Below are 20,770 nucleotides of genomic sequence, written 5' to 3' on the forward strand. Positions count from 1 at the left end.
CACGGCATTCTGTTACTGCCACTAGCTGCTGTCGTTCCCAGGATGTACCCTCTGATTTCTTTTGCTGTCTTTTCCCTTTGCTGACGGCCCTCCTCACCTTAACCCCACCCCTCTTATCCCATCACCACTCACCTAAATCATGGCCATCGATCAAATACTTAACTTTAAATACCTCCACTTCCACAAGAGTTTCTGATACCATAAAATTAAATGGGCTCAATTATATTTTGCCACCTGTCTTAGGTATCTCCTCTGTGACTTACCTTACTCTACTTTCTAGAATATTTACTTGTGCAGTATTGTTAAGCCCTGGTTAACTCCTTCATAGGACTTACACAATTCTCCTCTCTAACGCATGACACTAACTTGCACATGGTGCATCCCATAAAAGTACTGAACTGAGCTATAGGGCATATTTGAAATTTAACTGCTACCTATGAAGAAATCTGTGTTTTAATATCATGCCATCTATGATTACACTAAGATCCTAGAATTCTCCCAACTTCCTACAGAATTTAACAGACAGCCTTTAGGAAGATTCTATTTCTCCTGAAATGTACTAATGTCAAGGTTTAAAAAAAAATCAGATAAGATCTTGCTAAAATTAATGCCTCCCTAAAAATAAGAACATATATTTCTTTCTATCCTCAGCTCCCCAAAGTACTTCACCATCAAAAGGCGTAACACTACAAATCAAAATATGTCATCCTTCTTTGAAATTCAGTTTTTCTCTAGGGTGAAAAGCAATAGCTTAACAAAAACACAGAGACACTAACAACTTTTGATAGGAACTCAAGGCTTTATAGACCAACTGAAAAAAACACAGAGCCCTATGACAGCAAAATGGAAAGGATTTGAGAATACTTACAATAGGTAAAGAGTTTAGATCAACATACCAGTGACAGAACGTTCTAATCTATTACAGAGTCAATTTTCAGGAATAAAATAGCATGAAATAAAATTACTTTAAGAATCCATAAGAACCACTCTCTATATATAATCAATAGGCTGATCTCATAAAATGAATATTTTTATATAGTTTTCATTTTTAAGGGTTTATTTGCTTAATTTAATTCAAAACATAGTCTAATAGTTTTACCTTCTCAAATAGATATTTGGTAGCAGTAGAATATAGATTCCAATTTGCTAATCAGTTCTTTGCTCTTCAAATGACAACAGAAAAAGGGCTTAAGGGTTATTTCTAGACACATGTGAAAGAGACAAACCAAAACAACCCCCTGCCTCACAGGTGCAGCAGGAGTGCCCCAGCTCTGTGCTAGAATCGGACACAGCCTTCCCTCCAATTCCAGCTTACAGGGAAAATTCCAAATCAAATATGTTACGTTAATTTATATTTTACACTGTTTTTCAAATGGTCAAAAAATCACTAAAAAAATAAGTTTTTAAAGATTCTAATCCTCAAAAGATAACCTCGGTAAGCAAAAAGTAAACAAACATATTCGCACACATAGATAATTGAATAGGACATTCCCTGGGTAGTCACCTATATCCAACAGAAAGAGAATAGAAAACTACATGACCATAAATTTGAAATCAATTTTGGACTATTTAGATGGTTTCATGTTAACTCCAACTCCCAATAATCTGTAAGTTTAAGAATGATGACCAAATTTAACTTGTACTAAAAATAAAATATAAAGATATAAACACTTGTTGCCAGTAAGTTGGTATAATCAAATTATTTATAGTGAAATAAACAGAAATTCAAACAAGTCTCCTTCACTTTGGCAAAAATTCCTAATCCTTTGTAGAACCATCTTGTACAATCACTCAAATGACATAAGAATAATCGTTTTGCATACAATATACTTCTCTTTCTCTTACCAAAGGTACTCTACACTTAAGCAAATTTTATTCTAGTTTTCTTTATGTAAGTGTGAAAAAAGAACAGATGTTTTTCCAAAATTATTTAAGCTTGGAAGACATTCATTCTATCGTTTTCTTCAGTATAATCCTTCAGAATCACCAAAACCATCACGGTGATACCTTAATAGTTGACTTCCTTAAAGCACAAGTTATTAAATAAATATCAGAACGCACAGTATGGTTCAACAGGTAAAATGTTTATTATGACAGAATGTTGTGAATTATTTGCCACACTAATTTCATCTTCCACCATGGATTTTTTAAAAAATCTAGTTGCTCTACATGTCAAGCACTAAGAGATTTCTAAAACTTACATTATACAGCTCGGTCCCTACTGCCTAGATTCCTTTAGATCTTGCCTGATAGAATGTTTCACCGGAGTTATCAGCTGGCTTGATCATGCTTCAAATAAAACCTATTAAAATCGTCTTTTTATAAAAGCAGAGTTTGCTCTGAGTTACTCCAAATTCCTGCAGATACTAAAATGGGATCCTATGGAATGCTGAAAGATGCAGAGAGCTGTCTTTGACTTATTTTAGTTATGCAAAACTTGGCCCTGGAGAGATGGTCATGTACCTCATTAGCTAAAACAGGCAAGCATGTCAGGACTGCAAATTAACTTACCGGGGAAAGCTGAAGTGGATTCAGATCATTCAGGTTTCGAAAGCAGATCTAAATCTACTGAACTGAACTATTAGGGCAACTCTGTGAGGTTAGAATCTCAGAAATGTTTATCCTTATTGTCTCTTCCCCACACTCACAGAATACAAACTTCTCCTTAAACTAAACCTGAATGAGGAACAGCAAATGCTCTACTGCAACCAACAAGGATAGTTACACGTCTAAGTTTTCAAAAGTATCATTAGTACCTACTCACAAGCCACCCACACACACACATCCAATAAATACAGATGGAGACAATCAAATACTCTTTCTCCTTATATTAAATCTTTGTGTTTATAAAGTGAAGGGTTCCCAGGGACCTCATATTATTATGTAACACGTGTCATCCAGCCAACGTGGTGCTGTTAGGAATAGAGTATCAAAACCCTTCGTTTTATCAATTATGTCATTATCTATTAACTTAAAATACCATTCATCTGGGTGCTCATTCCATATTAACTTCATGCTCCTGCCACTTTACTCTCCGTAAGAACTCTGAGTTGAGTGGTGTATAAGAAGCTTCATTCAATTTTCCCACCCAAGTTGTGAAGCCCACTGACATCAGAACTACACAGTTGTCTAAAATGCTAGAATACCAGAGTAGTTGCTTCAGAAGCCAGGAGTAAGGCAAACAATGTGCCCACGTTGTCAGTAAAGATAAGTGTACTTCTCTGTATCTGACCCTAGAAACATGCAACCCTCTTGGGAGACAGAGGCACCCCCATTAGCAACATTACATAAATTCCTTAAGGAAAATAAGCAATATTCTCCCTCAGATGTTATTTAAAAATATATTTTTTAAAAAAATCAACAGACTAGGCTTCCACAGGTGGATTGTAAATGTCGTCGAATTCTGGAAATCAAAAAATCTTCCCTTTCATATGTGTATTTGCTTATTTTTGACACTTTGATGATGCCAGAACATCAGCTTCGAAGGGTACCAGCGAGAAACGCCGGCATGTAGAGAAATCCGGGAGCGCCACAAAAGCATAGAAAGTAAGGGTGATAGCAGACGCATTTCATTTCAAGTCTGATGAGCCTGCAGTTAGGATTTTCCGGTTGGGCAGGTTTGCCAGGGCATTTGGGAGACGGGGCTTTCTATTCCTCTTCTCACACTCACACATACACAGCACAATGCACACCGGGGGCGCATTCAAACTCTACGTACAGTAGGGGGCCTATATGAATGTATATGTTTATTAAAAAAAAAAAAAAAGAAAGAATAGCTTGACATCTGACAAAGACACGAAGGCAACGTAGGTGCAGTGAGTCTGACTCTGAGAAACGTGCACAGCCCCGCAAGAAGTGCCCGTTAAAATGAAACATTTCTGAGGATGAGGACAGACACGGCAAGCGGGAGGGGCGGGGGCCGACAGACAATACAGAGACCCGCAGCTCCCCACCGACAGGGTGCCACACGGACCCGGAGCGTAACCCCTGCTTACTGTGGACTCTTGGGGTAGAAGGGCAGAGTCACATGGCTGAGATCCTGGATGTCGAAGGCGGTGGGCTCAGCGGAGATCGCCTGCCGCTTGGTGCGCGGCTCGCCTTGCAAGGTGCTCGCGCTCTGCTTCTGCGCCTGCTGGGTAGCCGGCCGGATCACCGAGCGGTACTTGTCCAGCTCGTTCTGCAGCTTCTGGATCAGTTCGTCCTTCTGATCCAACTCCAGCTCCAGCTCGTCGATGAGAGCATCCCGCTGCCTCAGCTCCTCGATCTTCTCCTGGAGCGCGTACTGTAAATCCCGCAGGGTGCCCATGCTCCTCGGGGCTGCCGGGGGCTCCTTCCTGCCGCTGCTCCGCGTCTTGGGGCGTCCTCCCCTCTCCGATCAACTTTCCCCAAAGTCGCTGCTGCCTCCCGAGTGCGAAAGCTTCCTACTTGAGACCAAAGCCAGCCCTGGCTTCTGAGCATGCCCAGTCTCCCGGCTCCAGCCACCGAGAGTTTCAGGGCAGATTCCACTTCTCCGGGCTGTGAGGCTGAGCGCTGGGATAAGCCAAAAGGCGGGTCGAACCGGTATTCAACCTGAACCGCGGTGGGCGCCGCAGCGCCAGGGAGAAGAGCCGGGAGCGCGATGGCAGGGGAGCGGGAGAAGGGACTCGGATGGGGGCTCCGAGGCCGCGGCAGGCGTGCCCGGGTCACTCACGCCGGGCGCCGGAGGAAGCCGGCGGAGCGTGTGGGGAGCCCGATAAACCTCTGAGCGCGCCGAGGGCTGCACGGGCGGAGCGAGGCGGGAGCACTACTTTGGGGGCGGGGAGGCGGGCGGGAGAGGACCGGGGGGACCCCGCGCAAACTCGGGAAGCGTTAGCCGGCTCCAGAGCATACCAGGCTGGAGGACGTGGGACTACAATCCTGGCGACGAGGGAGGGCAGAGCGGGCTCTGCATCCTCAGCGCGCTGAGTTCTGCAGGTGTCTGGACCGCCAGCCTCACCAAGAAAGGCTCCCCAGCCTGTGGCTGAGCTCTCGCGTCTTCCACGCAGCCCTTCTCACGGGGAGCGCCTCACACAGGTGGCTAACGCTTGAAAACAAACTTGCCTTTCAGGAAAGGAGAGAGTATCCGTGCAGGGGAGGGACTTCCACTCACATCCAGGCGCCTTTGGGGATGAGGGAGGGAGCTTCTGATTTTTTTTCTCCCCCGTCAGCATTGCCAGCTCCTGCGAATGACTCCGCTTTCCGCTCCTTTCAAACACGGATTAATGAACTCTTTTTGGGGCAAGGGTCGAAACGGGATTGTGCCCCAGAGGGCTGCTCAGCTTCCCCACTGCCCCTCCCACTTAAACCAGTGTCTGCGGAATAGTTTATGGAACGGTCTTGCTCCTTCCCTGTGCTGAATTCTGGGCGGGGAGCGCAGGGCGGGTCAAAATCGTTGCAGAGTTCCAAAAAGTTCATCCTGAAATGGAACCATATCTTTGAAATTACTTCCTTGACAACCCAGCCGTTAGGGCTGTATCCTTCCACTTGAATGGCAAGACACAAACTTCGAAGAAGAGGGAAAATCTTAAAGAAAAGGAGGATCCTAGACGGGCTGTGGTAAAGTGCCGCCCCCCTCCACCTACTCCCACCTCCGACCCCATCCCTGCCTGCTCAATATTTCCTAAAATGATGACAATTTAGGTAGCATCCTTTCTGTCCAAGGGTAATTCTCCCATCGTGTTTAGAAGGCTCCATAATACTTAAATTCCTCATATTTACCTAAATCTTCACCAAATCATTTAAAATTTTAGCATCTTAACTGCAGTTCTCTAATTACTGTTCTTGAGAACTCAGTGTTATAATCCTCGATGCTCTATTTGGCCGTTCCTTAACACCAAATAAAACAAAGTAGGTAGAAAATAAATTAAAATTCTGAATTGCAATCCAGAACTATTCACTGGAATCTAAATTTAGCCAAGGACATATATATCAGTCCCCCCCCCCCAAAAAGTGCTCACTTTTGCTATTGAATACACAGCCTGTTCTATCTAAGTAAGAAGAAGAAGAAAAGAATGGGGAGGGGGAGGGGAGGAAAGAAAAGAACAGAACCAGCTAGTCAATGTCACATTTATAAGCTTTTTGATTTAAAGTGTACTTGTTTGTAACTAGAAGTATAAATGAAAAAGGATATATAGTCCTAAACATTCTTATACCCAGATGATGATTTAATTCTCTCAGTACAAATGATATGACACTTAAATTTTCTGCTTTCCAACATGGATATTTTCAGAAGTGCATTTCTTTCAGAATGTAATATATAAAGTGGATAATTCCCCAAAATAAACACGAATAACTTACAGATACTGATAGCAGCAAGTAGGAGTTCTGAATTATTGTTGTTTTAATTAAAACTAAACCAAGCAGAAGTGCTCTGGCTTTGTATAACTGACTCCATTCTAAAAGAGCTTCCGTGACATTTTCCTTCTCCCAGGAAAAAGGCCAAATTCTTATCTTATTTAACCTATGGGAATTCTCTAATTCCATGGCAAAATGTCTAAAACTAAATGAGACTTTTTTTCCCTATAGATCTCTTATAGGGTGCAGGAGCCCAAGAGTTTATGTCTAAAAATATATCAGGAGCAATGTATAGGGGACATCATTAGACAACTGCTAAGCAGAGTTATGTTTTAAGGCTCATTTGAGGCTTAAATGGGGTTTACTTAATCTCTTTGAGCAGCACAACGTAGAGAAGATTCTTCTTCATTTGTAGAAAGCTTGTCTACATGTAAAAAGGATAAAAGAAACTAAAGCATTTTTCCCCCAAAATAAAAAATAGCAGTTCAACCAAAAAAAAAGTCAGGTTTCTTTGGGTTTTTTTTTTAACAAAAGTGAAGTTTCTTCCACTGTTATGTAAATATTTTTCATTATTTAAGCTATCATATCTACATGCCACTACAGGATATATCCATGTTACATTTTCATTTTAAATGGAATTCTTGTGATACAAAATATATTCCTTGATGAATCCCATAGTGAGAGTCAGGAATCTGTTGTAATAAATGCAAAGAAACTAAACAGCTGGGAAGATATGACTATTACAATTGACTTACACTTTAAAAGGTATTTAAGGTGTAAGAACATATTTGGTTGTATTAGCCTATACGATGAAAAAGTAAAATTGCCCTTAAATACTTTATAATTGTATATGCAAAATCCAGAATTCTAGGCTTTTCCCTTCCATTTTTAAAGTCAAAATAAATATTTTAAGCAAGTTTTTCAATGCTGTTCTTGACGGTTTAAATCCTGAGGGACCCTGGTTTTCTATCTCAACCTTTTGAGTGATTCCAATATTTTCTTAAATATCTTTTGCATTGTATTTGGTAAATGCTGGAAATAAATTTTACATAAATAATCAAGGCTTTGTAGTTCCATTTCAACAGACAGGTTTTACTATATGTCTTATAGTAAACTTAATTGGCTAAGTTATAATATCACAGATCAGGCACAAGTCTACTTCCTGCTATTAGGCTACCACAAATTTGGAATGGAGTGGAACTGCATATGTTGAGCTCTCCCACTAAATTTCTGGGATGAAGTCTTGATGTTAGATGCTGAAGCACAGAACAATGCAATTTTGAAGGAACTTAATTTATACACTAGAATTCCATAGTCAACTCACAACCTACTTTCAGCAGTCTCTCTTTGTTGTAGCTCTGATGGAAGCAAAGTTCCACCAGTAGCCAGACCCACCTGTGGCATATTGATGCTCTTCAATTTTGCATGCAACTCTCATGACTGAGAATAAATATTATCACACCTTCCTTAATGGAATCTCAGAATCACTTAATAAGACATTCAGTAATTCAGCTTTATCATAATACTGGCCATTAAAAAAAAATAAAGCCTTTAGAATTTATTATCCTACACTAAAAACATAATTAGCCTCAAAAGAACTCTGATAATTTCGTCATCCAGCTGCCCATTCCACTGGTGCTACATTTCCTGCAGGAGTCCTAAGTTTGAAATTTTCTTCTGCCATTTCATGTACATGTCTTGAACAGCAAAAACCAAAACCAAAAACAAACAAAACATAGATGAGCTATGTTTTGGGTCATGGAAGCCTCCCCTTGCAGAAAATTGCTAGAACAAGTAACCCTAAGAATCTAGATATGAAGGTTACTATTACTGGTAAACATACTGGCTTGCTCAAAACTGTTGTTCTTAATCAAGACCGCAAGAAAAATAACTAACTTCCTGGAGCTCTTAATGCACGACAGGCACTGTTCATGTAACCCTACGAGTTGGACATTATTATTATTTCCATTTATATTTGACAAAAGGGAGGCAGAGGATCTCCCACCCAATGAATATCAAAGCCTGGATTCAAATAAAGACCATTTGATGCAGAGCTCAATCCCATACCCCTGCCCTTCATTGCCTTCTGCAGGACTTCCAAGGGTTGCTAATGCCTTGTTCTGGATCCCGAGATATAAAACATTACTTAACATTAACTAGCCTGACTTCGGGGTTGGATATGTGGAAAGAGGAGAAATTTGGAAAATCCTAAAAGAGCAGGAAAAGATTTTTTAAAAGTTCCTTTTCCCCAAACTGTCTCCACTTCAGCCCCATTTCATCTTGATTTAGGGTTACCAACTTGCACCCATTTGCCTGGGACTGTCCTGGTTTTCATATTAAAATTGCTTGGGACTGTCCTAGTTTTTAAACTGAAGTCCTAAGTACCCCTTGGTCCTGGGCAAACCAGGATGGTTGGTCGCCCTATATAATTCAGGATTGCAGAACAGAACCTCTCTATTTTATATTTTCACATTTTGTGTTCAAAGTTACTGACAGAAAAGTAAAACCAAGGAAGATCTGTAATAATAATACCTATTATTTTAAGCACATTACAAACCCACTTATGCATTTGTTTGTGCGAATGTGTTTTAGGAAAGCAATCATCTCATTTCAATGCATAATACACCACAGGAATTGTCTTTGGACTGTAAGGGGAGATGAGTCAGACAATAGAATTTTAATTATACTTTGATAAATTAGACAAGGATTCAAGTCTCTCTTTTTGGTTTATCTTTCTTATAAAAATCTAGAATTTAGACAGATTGGCTTCCTATAGATTAAGCAAAACAATTCAAGCTCCTGCTAGTTGATTAAGTCCTATAAAATTAGATTATTCTTACTACTGTGTTGGTGGCTAGATTTGGCCACCAGGAATGCATAATTAAATGAATATAAGTAAAAATTCTAATGGTTGAGTTGTTTAGAAGTCATACGACCGAAATGATAAGTTCTGGATGGAAAAGGAAAAAGAAAACCATAAAGCGTTAATGATGAAAAACTTACTGCAGAGACTTGGAAAGTAATAGTGCATTGTACCATACTTGCTAATGTGCTTAGAGTTTAATACCGAATTAGTGTCATAGTTAATATTACTTGAAATGAATTCTTATATTCCACTGCTTAAGATGATGGTAAGTTATTATTGGACCCCAGTCTAAACTCATGTGCATGGAAATCCATGCACTATCTACCAAGAAGACAATTTCTTTGTACTCTTTACTCAGCTGACCATTTCCAAAGACCAAAAGAAAAGTTTTTTAAGAAGAAAAGTATTAAGTTTTCCGTGGTTCTTTCATAAATGGAAACATTTTTAATGCATAAAACGGCATTTAAAATGCTTTCTTCTCAAAATATTTTACTGCATTTTAAGTCCAGTGAATATATGCATGAGAATGCAACATAATATCTCCTGTATCTGATTAATAAGTTTCTCAATTCCATTTCAGTGATTTTTCTGGCATATTAAATGTACATCATTTCCTAACTCAATGCATCAATATTTCCCACAAAATATTCAAAAATATTTGCAAAAGTAATTTTGCATTTGAAAACATATTTGACAGCATGTGACTCAGAGGAGAATAGCTCTGAGTCAATGATATTTTTATTGTCGCTTTTATTTTAAATAGCATTTAGCAGCTGATATAACTTGGTCATTTTCTTCCCACTTGTTTTTTAATCAAAATTTAAAGTAAAAGTGAAAAACCATACTTTGCTAGCGAACTTATTAAAATTAGTAAGGTGGGAAAGTACTTAAGATGTAAGAAAAACAATAAAACAGAAGTTTGAGTGAATCGGGGTTTTATCAGTGAATAACTTGAATGAACTGGGCAAGAGAAAAATGGCAAGACCTTTGTTTCGACTGTGAGAATGTCAGAGATTTGGAGGAGAGGGGAAGCTGCAGTCAAAAAGATACAGTAGGGACAAATATAGAAATCTTCACTCTCTTGAACTTAACTAGCTTCAAATTAAGGAAACTCTTGATATTTGACTTTTATATAATCATGAGATGGAAATCCAGAAGTCCATCTCTAATGATAGGCAAATGAAGTCGTAGGCTGGTAAAACAAATAGATATCATTCTAGGGCCAAATTTTGGTACCTGATATTAATGAAAGCATTACCCTTGGAACAAGGATGCATACACTATTTGCTATGTATTTGTAACCACATGTAAAATTATCAGTCATTTTGCCCAATGTATATTTCCAGAAAAAAATAATTTCTCCCTTGTCCAGACTAGATTTTTTAAAATTCATTTTTCAAAGCACAGACTGGTAGGTAAGAATACTTTAAATATTAGTTGTTCAAATTTAAACTTAACAGACAAACATGCAAACACCTATACAATAAATAAGTTGCCCAAAACAGCAATATGTAAAGTATCATATGGTTTTAATGCCCCATACAAATAGATAAAAAATAGGGATTTCTACACTTTTGTTGGTATTAAGCAGAAGAATTAGTGTCTGTTTGAGTCATTACAATATGTAAGAATGTCTTTATTCAAGAATCAGAGTTAAAGGAGTTATTATGAAAAATTCATCTAAGTTTTTCATAGAATATAGTACAGTCAAAATTCTATCTATCTTCCTTAGAAAAGCATCTATGTTAAATACCAATTCTAAGTGGAAAAAATGACAGGGTAACCTTCAAAAATTTAGTTGTGGAAGGTTAAAAGCAACTGCTGCTGTTAGGCACATAGAGAACTTGGTGAAAACTGCTCGTTTCCACTTTGCAGTGTCCACTGGTCAGACCCTCTCTCAGTACCCAGCAAGTAACTCTCAGCTGTCACAGAACTGAAACTCACCTACGGTAGCAGCATTTCCACACATGGCCCATTATTTCAGTTACTTTATGCCCCTCTCACGGGCACTCCCAAAATACAAAGAACTGAAGAACTGACGACAACATCTGCCATGGTTTTACACCCCACCCTTCCTCACCTCCTAAACAAACAAAGCAAAGGTCTTATTCTCTACTAGTAATGGATATAACAGAATTTTGAGCTGGAATGTACCAGAGAGATTATGTAATTCAACCTCCTCATTTCAAATTTCAGGCAAGTTAAAGGCCAAGGAAGTTAAATGACTCACCCAAGGCAGAGTTTAAAACCCAAGTCTCCTAATTCTCAGCATAGTGTTCTGAAAGTTATAATATGCATTCACTGGCCAATTTATTTATACTGTACATAGAAGCCTGATTCAATTCACATGAAAATCCTCTTATCTCTTAAAAATTAATAGTTGTTAAAGTCAATTCAGAACACTTTAATTTGCTGCAGAGAACAAAATATAATAAAATGTCTTTGAAATGTCTAATTAGTTCTAGTATGCTTCTCGATATACTCAAACCATATGGAACTTTTGTTGCTACTTTGGGGATCTACATTACATGAAGGAGAGAGAGAGAGAGAGAGTGTGTGTGTGTGTGTGTGTGTGTTCACACGTGCCTCACAGGTATGAAATATAAACCACACCACCACACTCTCCAAATCAACCCTCGTTTATGTCAAAGTAAAGGTAGATACGTGAGGTGGATGCATTTTTTGCATCCACCTTATTTAACAAAGATCTATATGGGGAAATAGAGTAAACCATCTCTCTTTTTCTCTTTCCAGACACACAACTCAGGTGTCCTCACATTACGGGGTTTTAAAAGTCCTTAAAATACGAAAGACATCATTACCAAGAAAGAGAAAATTTGTCTGCAATTCACAGAAATTAAAAGGTAACACCTAAACTGTGAACTCTCTGAATTCAAACAGTGACACTTGTTTGAGTTCCTCAAATCATATAATTGGTCTGAGACCATTTGACATTTTTAATGATCAATGACATTTTGACCATTTAACTTTAGAATATGCCAAATGTGACTTTATTCATTTAGTATGTTCTACTGGAGTACCCTACAAAACTTTTGCAAAGGAAAAAACACAAAGACAGTAAAGATGTATTTTAAAATGCATTGAAATACATAGCACTTAAAATTTGTATTACATTAATATTTTCAAATAATATTTTCAAATAAAATAATTTTGTACTTTAATATTCTAAGTATATGATATTTTAATCACTAATCTACAAGCAAATTATTAACACATTACATAATTTTCATATTCTGGAATGAGGGAATAGCCAATTGTGAGAAATTGGAATAATTGATGAAGAAAACACAAATAACCAAGAAAAAGCATATGGTAACAGCTGGTAAAAAAGCTCAACTCAGTGGTCAATGGACAGCTTTGTTAGTAACCCAGTAACTCTAACTGAGAGCCCTCACCCATCAGAACATATACTACAACCCAGTATTTCCTCAAAATATGAACTAAAAGAATACTAGTTCCTTCAAATGGTTATTAGTATAACTAAAAAGGGTTCCATGGCCAAAAATGTTTGGGAGACACTGAAAAAACTCAATAAAACAGATTTCTCTCTATTATTTTTTCAGAATTTTAAATTTTCCCATGTGTACCGTTAATCTCCAAAATAAATATATAGTAAATATATACAGTTGATTTAAACAACTAGACTTTCTCTGTTCTAATACTTTAAGTGATGAACCTGAATGTATATGGTATTTAATGTTTAAAGATAAATTAGACAATTTATTAAAAGCTACAAGCACCTTCCCCATTTGTGGAATTCCTTATCAGTATTTACATATACAGCAGTATCAGGGACATGAATATACAGTTCTGGAACCACCAACAGTACTGCCAACCACCAGTATCTCCCCTTTAAAACCACAACTTACCCAGCCTGTCACCACAGCCAATGACATGACAGAAAACCACGAGCATATGACAAATTTGGGGCTTACAGGAACGACTGACATTGCCATTTGACCCACAGTCACATTTCCTCTCTTAAAAATTAGGCTGGGTCATAGGATTATTGCTCAGGTTGGAAAATATTCAAGGGAAAATTGCAATGGGACTGCAATCAGGAGAGCAATTGATTAATAATGAATTACGAAAGTGTTAAACTAACCTTTTCGTTATCATAAATCTCCAGGCACCGAGCAATTTCATTTTAACATTTTAGAACTTTTCCACTGTTCATTCTCTTCCTGCCTGGAAAATCCTTCTCCTATCCCCTTTCACTACCCGAAAATCCCAATCCCGCTGCTTCCCGATCACCACATTCCATCTCTTGAGTCAGTAACTCAACTAACTCAACCTTCTGTTCTTTTCTCAAATATCACTTCTTCTGATAACCCTTCTGAATCATCTCTATAATATTTCCCTTATAATAGCACTTTCATCATTTCTAATTATATATTATTTGCAAGGATATTTGTTAAATAGCTACCTTATCCATTAGACTGTAAACTCCAAGAAAGCAAGGAACTCTATTTTGTCCACCAACACTCAGAACAAGGAGGCCCTTCCTACATGTTTGTCAACTGCATTGAATGGACAAAGGTAGGACTAAATGAATGAATTCAGCAAATATTTATTTAGTATTTACAACACACCACCATCAATAAACAGAAAAATTGTCCCTCTCTCCACCAAGAGATCCAACCAACAAGCTGAACTAAGTATCCTTTGATGCAATGCGAAGATGGGCTTCAGAGTTTGCACCCCTCACTAGGGTGTCATTCAGAAATGCACGTATCATAAGCCTCAGAAACTTCAGTGTAATTACCCTTGAGGAGCAGCTGTCCTAAATCTGAAGTCTCAATCAGGAATTCTGCAAGTCAAGTGTTTGTCTGGGTTCTAAATAGCACTGATTTTCTACGCTCTTCCTGCAAAGATTTGTGATATCCGTTGCCCTTGGACAGGAAGTTCAAATTTGGTTCTAACCACTTAAAATAATCAACTTAGGTAAAACCTTTGAAACTAAAATATTATGACCAAAATTAGCCTGGAATATGTGTGTGTGTGCACATACACAGGTGTGTATAGATGTGTATGTGATATATGGGGTGTGTGTGTGTGTGTATATATATATATATATAACCAATAGTAATGTAGTAAGTGCAGCTTAAAAGTGAAAACAGGTAATGAATTTCTCTATAACACGGTAGCAAAAGGCGACATGAAAAATATGATATGGTGATTCTTCCGAAAGTTGGTACTTTGGCTCTCTATAATTCTGCATGTTCTGTGTGGAATAAATCAAATCAATCAGAGGCTTAGTTTAAATATGTGTTTTCCTTCTGCAGGAAAAAATAAAAACATTTACATCACTCTTTTAACCACGTATTTGCCTGATTAAGACCCGTAACTGTGCTTTCTACCTCCACCTTGAAATATTTCTAGGAAATGATATTTTTTGATACCCAAATACCTTTTCAAATTACACCTCACAAGCAACTCTCTTAATGCACTTTTAAATTGCTGTAATCTCAGAGTCTTGCTTACTTGAGGCTTATAATATATTGTCTTCAAGGTTCAGTGTTCTTTCATATAACACTGGCAGCATCTATAGCATCAGCAATTCTGTAATTTTTTTCTTTTGTTTCTTCACAAATTCTAGCTACTCCTTCAAAAAGCTGACTGCTTTATTTGGATTTGGCCTGTTTTTACTAGTCCTTCTTAATACCTACATCTTTTTAGAAAACTCAGTTGATATTATTTTGAAAGCAGATGCTTCCAGTTAAAGTACTTGTAATCACCCTATGCAGTGATTATTAACCAAGACTTACGTTCTGTCTGATCACCTCATTTACAATGGCTTTGGAAGTTCAGATTGAAATGAAGCTCAAAAAGCAAATTTATCTCTAATAATACTTTTAATTCAATAACTTAATTCTTAAAGTGATATACTCACCTCCCTCGCCTCTCTCTTGTTCTTTCTTTTGCTCTTTCTATAGAATATCAGGAGAGGCCCTTCAAACAAAAGCATAAGCTGAATACCACAATTAACTAGCCAAGCGCTGAAGTGCTAACCTTTGGGTGTTAGCAATAATCTAAATGTTAAACTGCTTTCCAATTGAACCAAAAGACAGGAGTATAGAGTTTGTTAATGCAAAAAAAAAGGAATATTGCTCTGGTAGATGTTTCCTATAAGTTAAAAAAATCAGCAAGAAGGTTTCCTAAGTTCTTCAAATTTATTTCACTGGAATATAGGTGTTGTGATAAAGCTAATTTTTGTCAAAGTTACAGAAACCTAAGCCCAAACTTTTCCTATGAGAAAACAAAAGGAGACCCCTAGCTATGGAAGAGAGTCTAACCTGGAGATACGGATTTCAAAGCTTTGCACACATATCCCTCACAAATCTATATAAGTGAAGCTTTGCGCTGCGATAGTATAATGCTGCTTCAGGGTTGAAATGGAAATCTAAGTTTCTGATTTGCAACTGTCTGAAACTTCTGGATCTTCAATAAAAGCTGTGTTAATAACTGTTTGAACGTAAGAACTCTTTTGACATTGCATCATTTATTTCTAGTGGGTCTTATTTATATTTTTTTCTTAAGAAATAGGAGTCTCGTGGTGTTGCAGTTATCAACAGACATAATCCTTTTGGAAGTATTTCCCAAGAGGAAAAAATATCTGTAATTAACAGTAATTAAGCTCTATAAAAGAAAAATATCTTATTGAGATATGTATGCCTTACCTCTCTCTATATAAAAAAAGCATTCTTTATTCAGATAAATATAATATTTTTTAGAAAATGGTTTCTAATTGAGATTTAAATTTGTCACTTTCTAAAAGTGCAAGGTTAAGAAAAGTATTACATGAAAGTGAAATTTATACTTCTACTTTACATGGATTATTTTATTTTAAACACGCTTCCATAAATAGTGTACAGCTTCAGCGAACAGTACATTCTTCAAATTTTTCTCTCAGCTATTAAACACTAATTTCTAAGGGCTAAAATACAGAACTAAAGGTACAATTGCACCCTCTACTGTTCACATTTTCTATTCCATATGAGCAGAGCACTGTATATGTTTAACATATTCATTATAAAAGTAAATCATATTGTCAGGTAAATCACATTGGCTTCCTTTGACATTAATTAGCAGACCCTCAAATAAGCTCTATTTGTTAGAATTTCTTTACTAATACAAATGGAAACTTGACATTTATACAGTTACTGGAACTAAACTAATTTAGAAAATAATGACTCTTAGCAAGACACTTGAAATGTGAAGTATTCATTAACTTCCTGACAATAAATTGATCACCTTTTAACATTAGTCTTAACAAGGAAAAATATCGTCATAAGAGCCAACAATTGGCACACTCTTAACAGTATATAAAGTGTACCCAATTTTTTTCAAGTTAGAATTCAAATAAATATTAATGTTTCTCTAAAAGTGCACATTGACATTCTAAAATATTAGTTTTGAGATCCTCCTATCAAAATTATCAAAATTTAAAATACTACCATGAATCAAAATTAATAGCCTATTTGTTCTTTTCTTTTAAACCTTTCATGTTTCAATTAGATACTAGTTGCCTGATATTTATTAAAAGCTTTTATCAACTCTTCTTCTAGTGATAAAGAATTAGCTTGTTGCTGACCAACCCTCCCACCAAGAATAACTATAAAAGCTGGGCAAAAAAAAAGAAAATGTTTAAGGCACTGGAAAATTTCCAAGCAGTAAGGAATCGAAGGGCTAATATCTCAGAGAAAAAAAGTGCTCAAGCCAACATTCATTGGTAAATTTCGAGGCATTTACCAATTGCAAAACACTCCTAAGAAGACAAATAATAGTACAGATGAGAAGCTGAGGCTAAGAAGTCCAACAAAGGTTCTAAAAGTCTCATGGAGCTGAAGGGACAAAAACTGGAGTCCAAGCCCAACCATTTCAAAACCATAAGGCTAAATCTTAACTGACTCATCAAGATGGAAACTCATCTTCAAATCTTCTCAGTCCATAACTGGACTAAGGTGACATGCCCCTCATCAGCCTGCCTGTCAAGAGCAAAAGTAAATCATCACTGGAGGAAGATCACATCACCCAGAACCTCAAATTATCTCTATGATTTTTTTTTTTTTTTTGCAGTACGCGGACCTCTCACTGTTGTGACCTCTCCCGTTGCGGAGCACAGGCTCCGGATGCGCAGGCTCAGCGGCCATGGCTCACGGGCCCAGCCGCTCCGCGGCATGTGGGATCTTCCCTGAACAGGGCACGAACCCGTGTCCCCTGCATCAGCAGGCGGACTCTCAACCACTGCGCCACCAGGGAAGCCCTATCTCTATGATTTTTCATGTACAATATCCAGAATTCAATCAAAAACAGCTTGGTATACAGAGACAATACCACATAACCTAAAGCTATGAAAAAAACAAAAGCAGACTGATGGGAGATCCTGGTGTTGGAATTATCTGATATGGACTTTGAAATAATTGTGATAAATATGCCTTAGAAATATGACGGAAATGTTGGTAACTTTAACAGAAAACTGAAAACTATGAAAGAAATTTTAGAACTGAAAAAAAGAGTAACTAAATTTTCATAATTCTGCACTAACATTTAACAACAGGAGTCAGAATTAGTAAATAAGAAGAAAAGTCCAAAGAAAATAGCTAGATTAAATAGAGAAAATGAATAAAGTACAGAAAAAAATGATATGAGATGCAGGGGCATAGGGAAAAGGTCTAATCTATATATAATAAGAGTCCCAAAAAGAGAGGAAAGAGAGAATAGGGCAGAAGCAATATTTGAAGAAATAATGGCTATGAATTTTCCAAAACTGATTAAAGCTATATCAAGCCATGATGTTAAGAGGCACAGTAAACCACCAGCATAATAAACACAAAGAGACACACAAACACACACACCTCTAGATATATCATTGTAAAACTACTTATAATCATAATAAAATAATAAAGAGAAAACTCTTAAGAGCAGACAGAGAAAAAAATACTCATCCCATGCAAAGGAACAACAATAAGATGACAGTTGATTTTTCCATTGAAACAATGAAAGCCTCAGGGCAATGGAATGGTAGTCACCAGGGGTTAGAAGAAAACAAAACTGCCAACCTAGAATTTTATACTTGACAAAAATATCTTTTGAAAATAAAAGCAAGTAAATACATTTTCAGAGAAACAAAAACCAGAGAATTTGTCACCAACACATTCACACTAAAGATGACACTAAAAAACATTCTTCAGGAAGAAAGAAAATAAAATCAGATGAAATTAGATGAAAGCATGAAGATAGAAGGAAAAAATAAGTATAAGAATAAATGTTAAATCTATATGAATGATTACTGTACAAAACAATAATAACATCTGACAACAATAATATGAGAGATAGAAGGAGACCAATAGAGTTAACAGTGTTGTTAGGTCATTGTACTGCCTGAGAAGTAATAAAAGCGTTAATTTAACTTTAATTTTGCTAGTTCAAGGATGCATTGCATGTTGTAATTTATAGAGTAACTACTAAAAGAAATAAAATGCATAAATGAAATATTGATGAATAGAAAACAGAATAAAAATAATTTATTAATTCAAGTATAGGCAAAAAAGAGAGAAAAACTTAAATAGAAAAGGAGACACAGTAGAACACAAATAGATTTAAGTTAAAATGTACCAGTTACTAAACTAATGTAAACATTAAATACTCCAAATACGAGACAGACTGTTTGCATGAACTTAAAAATAAAACAAGTACATACACATTACAAGAAAAAATTTTATATAGGAAAACAGAATGGTTTAGAGTAAAAAAGGTGTACAAACTAAACACAAACTGAAAAAAAAGCTGATGTAGCCCTATTAATACCAAAGAAAATTTTAAGAAAATAAGTATTACTAGAGATAAAGAGGAACATGTCACAATAATAAAAGGATTGATTTATCATGAAGGAACTATAATTCTAAATTTATATGCACTTAATAACAGCCTCAAAATATGTGAAGTAAAAATTCCTAGTGCTAAGAGGAGATATACACAAATTCCCAATCCTATTAGATGATTTCAACTTACTGCTCTCAACAACTGATAGAAAAGGAGATAGAAAATTAATCAGGATATAGATGATTTGAACAATATATTTAAAGAAAATTAATCAGGATACAGATGATTTGAACAACATATTTAACAAACTTAATTGCAATACGTAGAACACTCACTCCAAAATTACAGAACACATTATTTTCTAGTGCATAAGCAATTTTTATTAAAATTGACCATATTCCAGGCCATAAAACAAGTTTCAACAAACTTCAAAGGATTGAAATCATGTACTCTTACTGTAGTGGAATTCAGGTAGAAATCAGTAACAATAATTGTCTCAGATACAGAAAAGGATTTGATAAAATTCAGTATCCATTTATGATTTTTAAATAATCTTGAAAAGTTTGACAAAGAAGGGTACTTATCTGATGGAGGATATCTACCAAAAAAATCTACAAGAAACTTCATCATATACTGGTGAAATATTGAAAGAGTTCCCCTTCACATCACAAAAAGAAATGATGCCCATTATCAGTCCTCTTATTCAACATTATAAACGAGGTCCTGGCCACTGAAATAAGGTAAGAAAGAGTAATAAAATGCATAAAGATTAGGAAAGAATATTACATACTCAAGTACGTAGAATTCCAGACAAATAGAATAAGTGACTTTAGCAAGGTCAGTGTATAAAAAGTTAATGTTAGGGCTTCCCTGGTGGCAGAGTGGTTGAGGGTCCTCCTGCCAATACAGGGGATGCGGGTCCATGCCCCGGTCCAGGAGGGTCCCACTTGCCGCGGAGCGGCTGGGCCCGTGAGCCATGGCCGCTGGGCCTGTGCTCCACAACGGGAGAGGCCACAACAGTGACAGGCCCGCGTACCACCCAAAAAAAAAAAAAAAAAGGTTAATGTTAAAAATTAATAATATTTTTCTATACCAGCAATAAGCAAAGAAACATTTTTTCAAAATGATACCATTTTTAATATCTGCAAAATACAACATATATCTAGGAATGCAATTAATGAAATATTTAAATGATTTCTACACACAACAGTTCAACAAATTATTGAGAGAAAATTAAAGAAGGAATAAATAAATGGAAAGTTATGCCATGTTCCTAAATTAGAAGACTCAAAATTGTAAAAGTGTCAATTCTCTCTAGGTGGATTCAAAGTTTCAGTTCAATCTCAAAATTTTAGCTTTTTCTGTGGAAACTCCCAAATTTATAAGGAATTACATAACAATAAGAACAGCTGAGAGTATTGAAAAAGAACAAATTTGGAGGACATACACTACTGCATATCAAGAGTTACTATAAAGCCACATAATTGAGAGTGTGGTAGTGGTGTAGAGATAAACAAATGGTTCAACAGCCTAGGATATAGAGTCCTGAAATAAACCTACATATTTTTGCCATTTGATTTACAACAAATGTGTCATTACACAAATGATAGTCTTTTCAATAAACAGAGCTGTATTAATCAACTATCCATATAAAAAAATGAATCTTGTACCCTTCCTGATACCGTACACAGTAATTCAATTCCAGGTGATGTGTAGATCTAAATGTGAAAGATAAAATACAAAGCT

General features: G+C 36.6%; 1 protein-coding gene across 4 annotated transcripts in view; it reads right to left on the reverse strand.

The window, feature by feature from the left end:
* PRKG1 (protein kinase cGMP-dependent 1) overlaps positions 1-20,770 on the reverse strand; it is a gene marked incomplete at its 5' end in the record, with an annotated part of 1,185,104 nt that overhangs the window by 1,106,536 nt on the left and 57,798 nt on the right. The window contains one exon of one of the 4 annotated variants that reach the window (XM_082673090.1): positions 3,996-4,306. The exons of the other annotated variants lie outside the window; for them this stretch is intronic. Within the exon in view, the coding sequence (XP_082529216.1) occupies positions 3,996-4,306 (311 nt within the window). Of the gene's footprint in view, positions 1-3,995; positions 4,307-20,770 lie in introns of those variants that run through there. 4 annotated transcript variants of the gene reach the window in all.

This window comes from Grampus griseus, assembly GCF_964374135.1.
Source record: "Grampus griseus genome assembly, chromosome: 16".
Classification (NCBI taxonomy): Eukaryota; Metazoa; Chordata; class Mammalia; order Artiodactyla; family Delphinidae; genus Grampus; species Grampus griseus.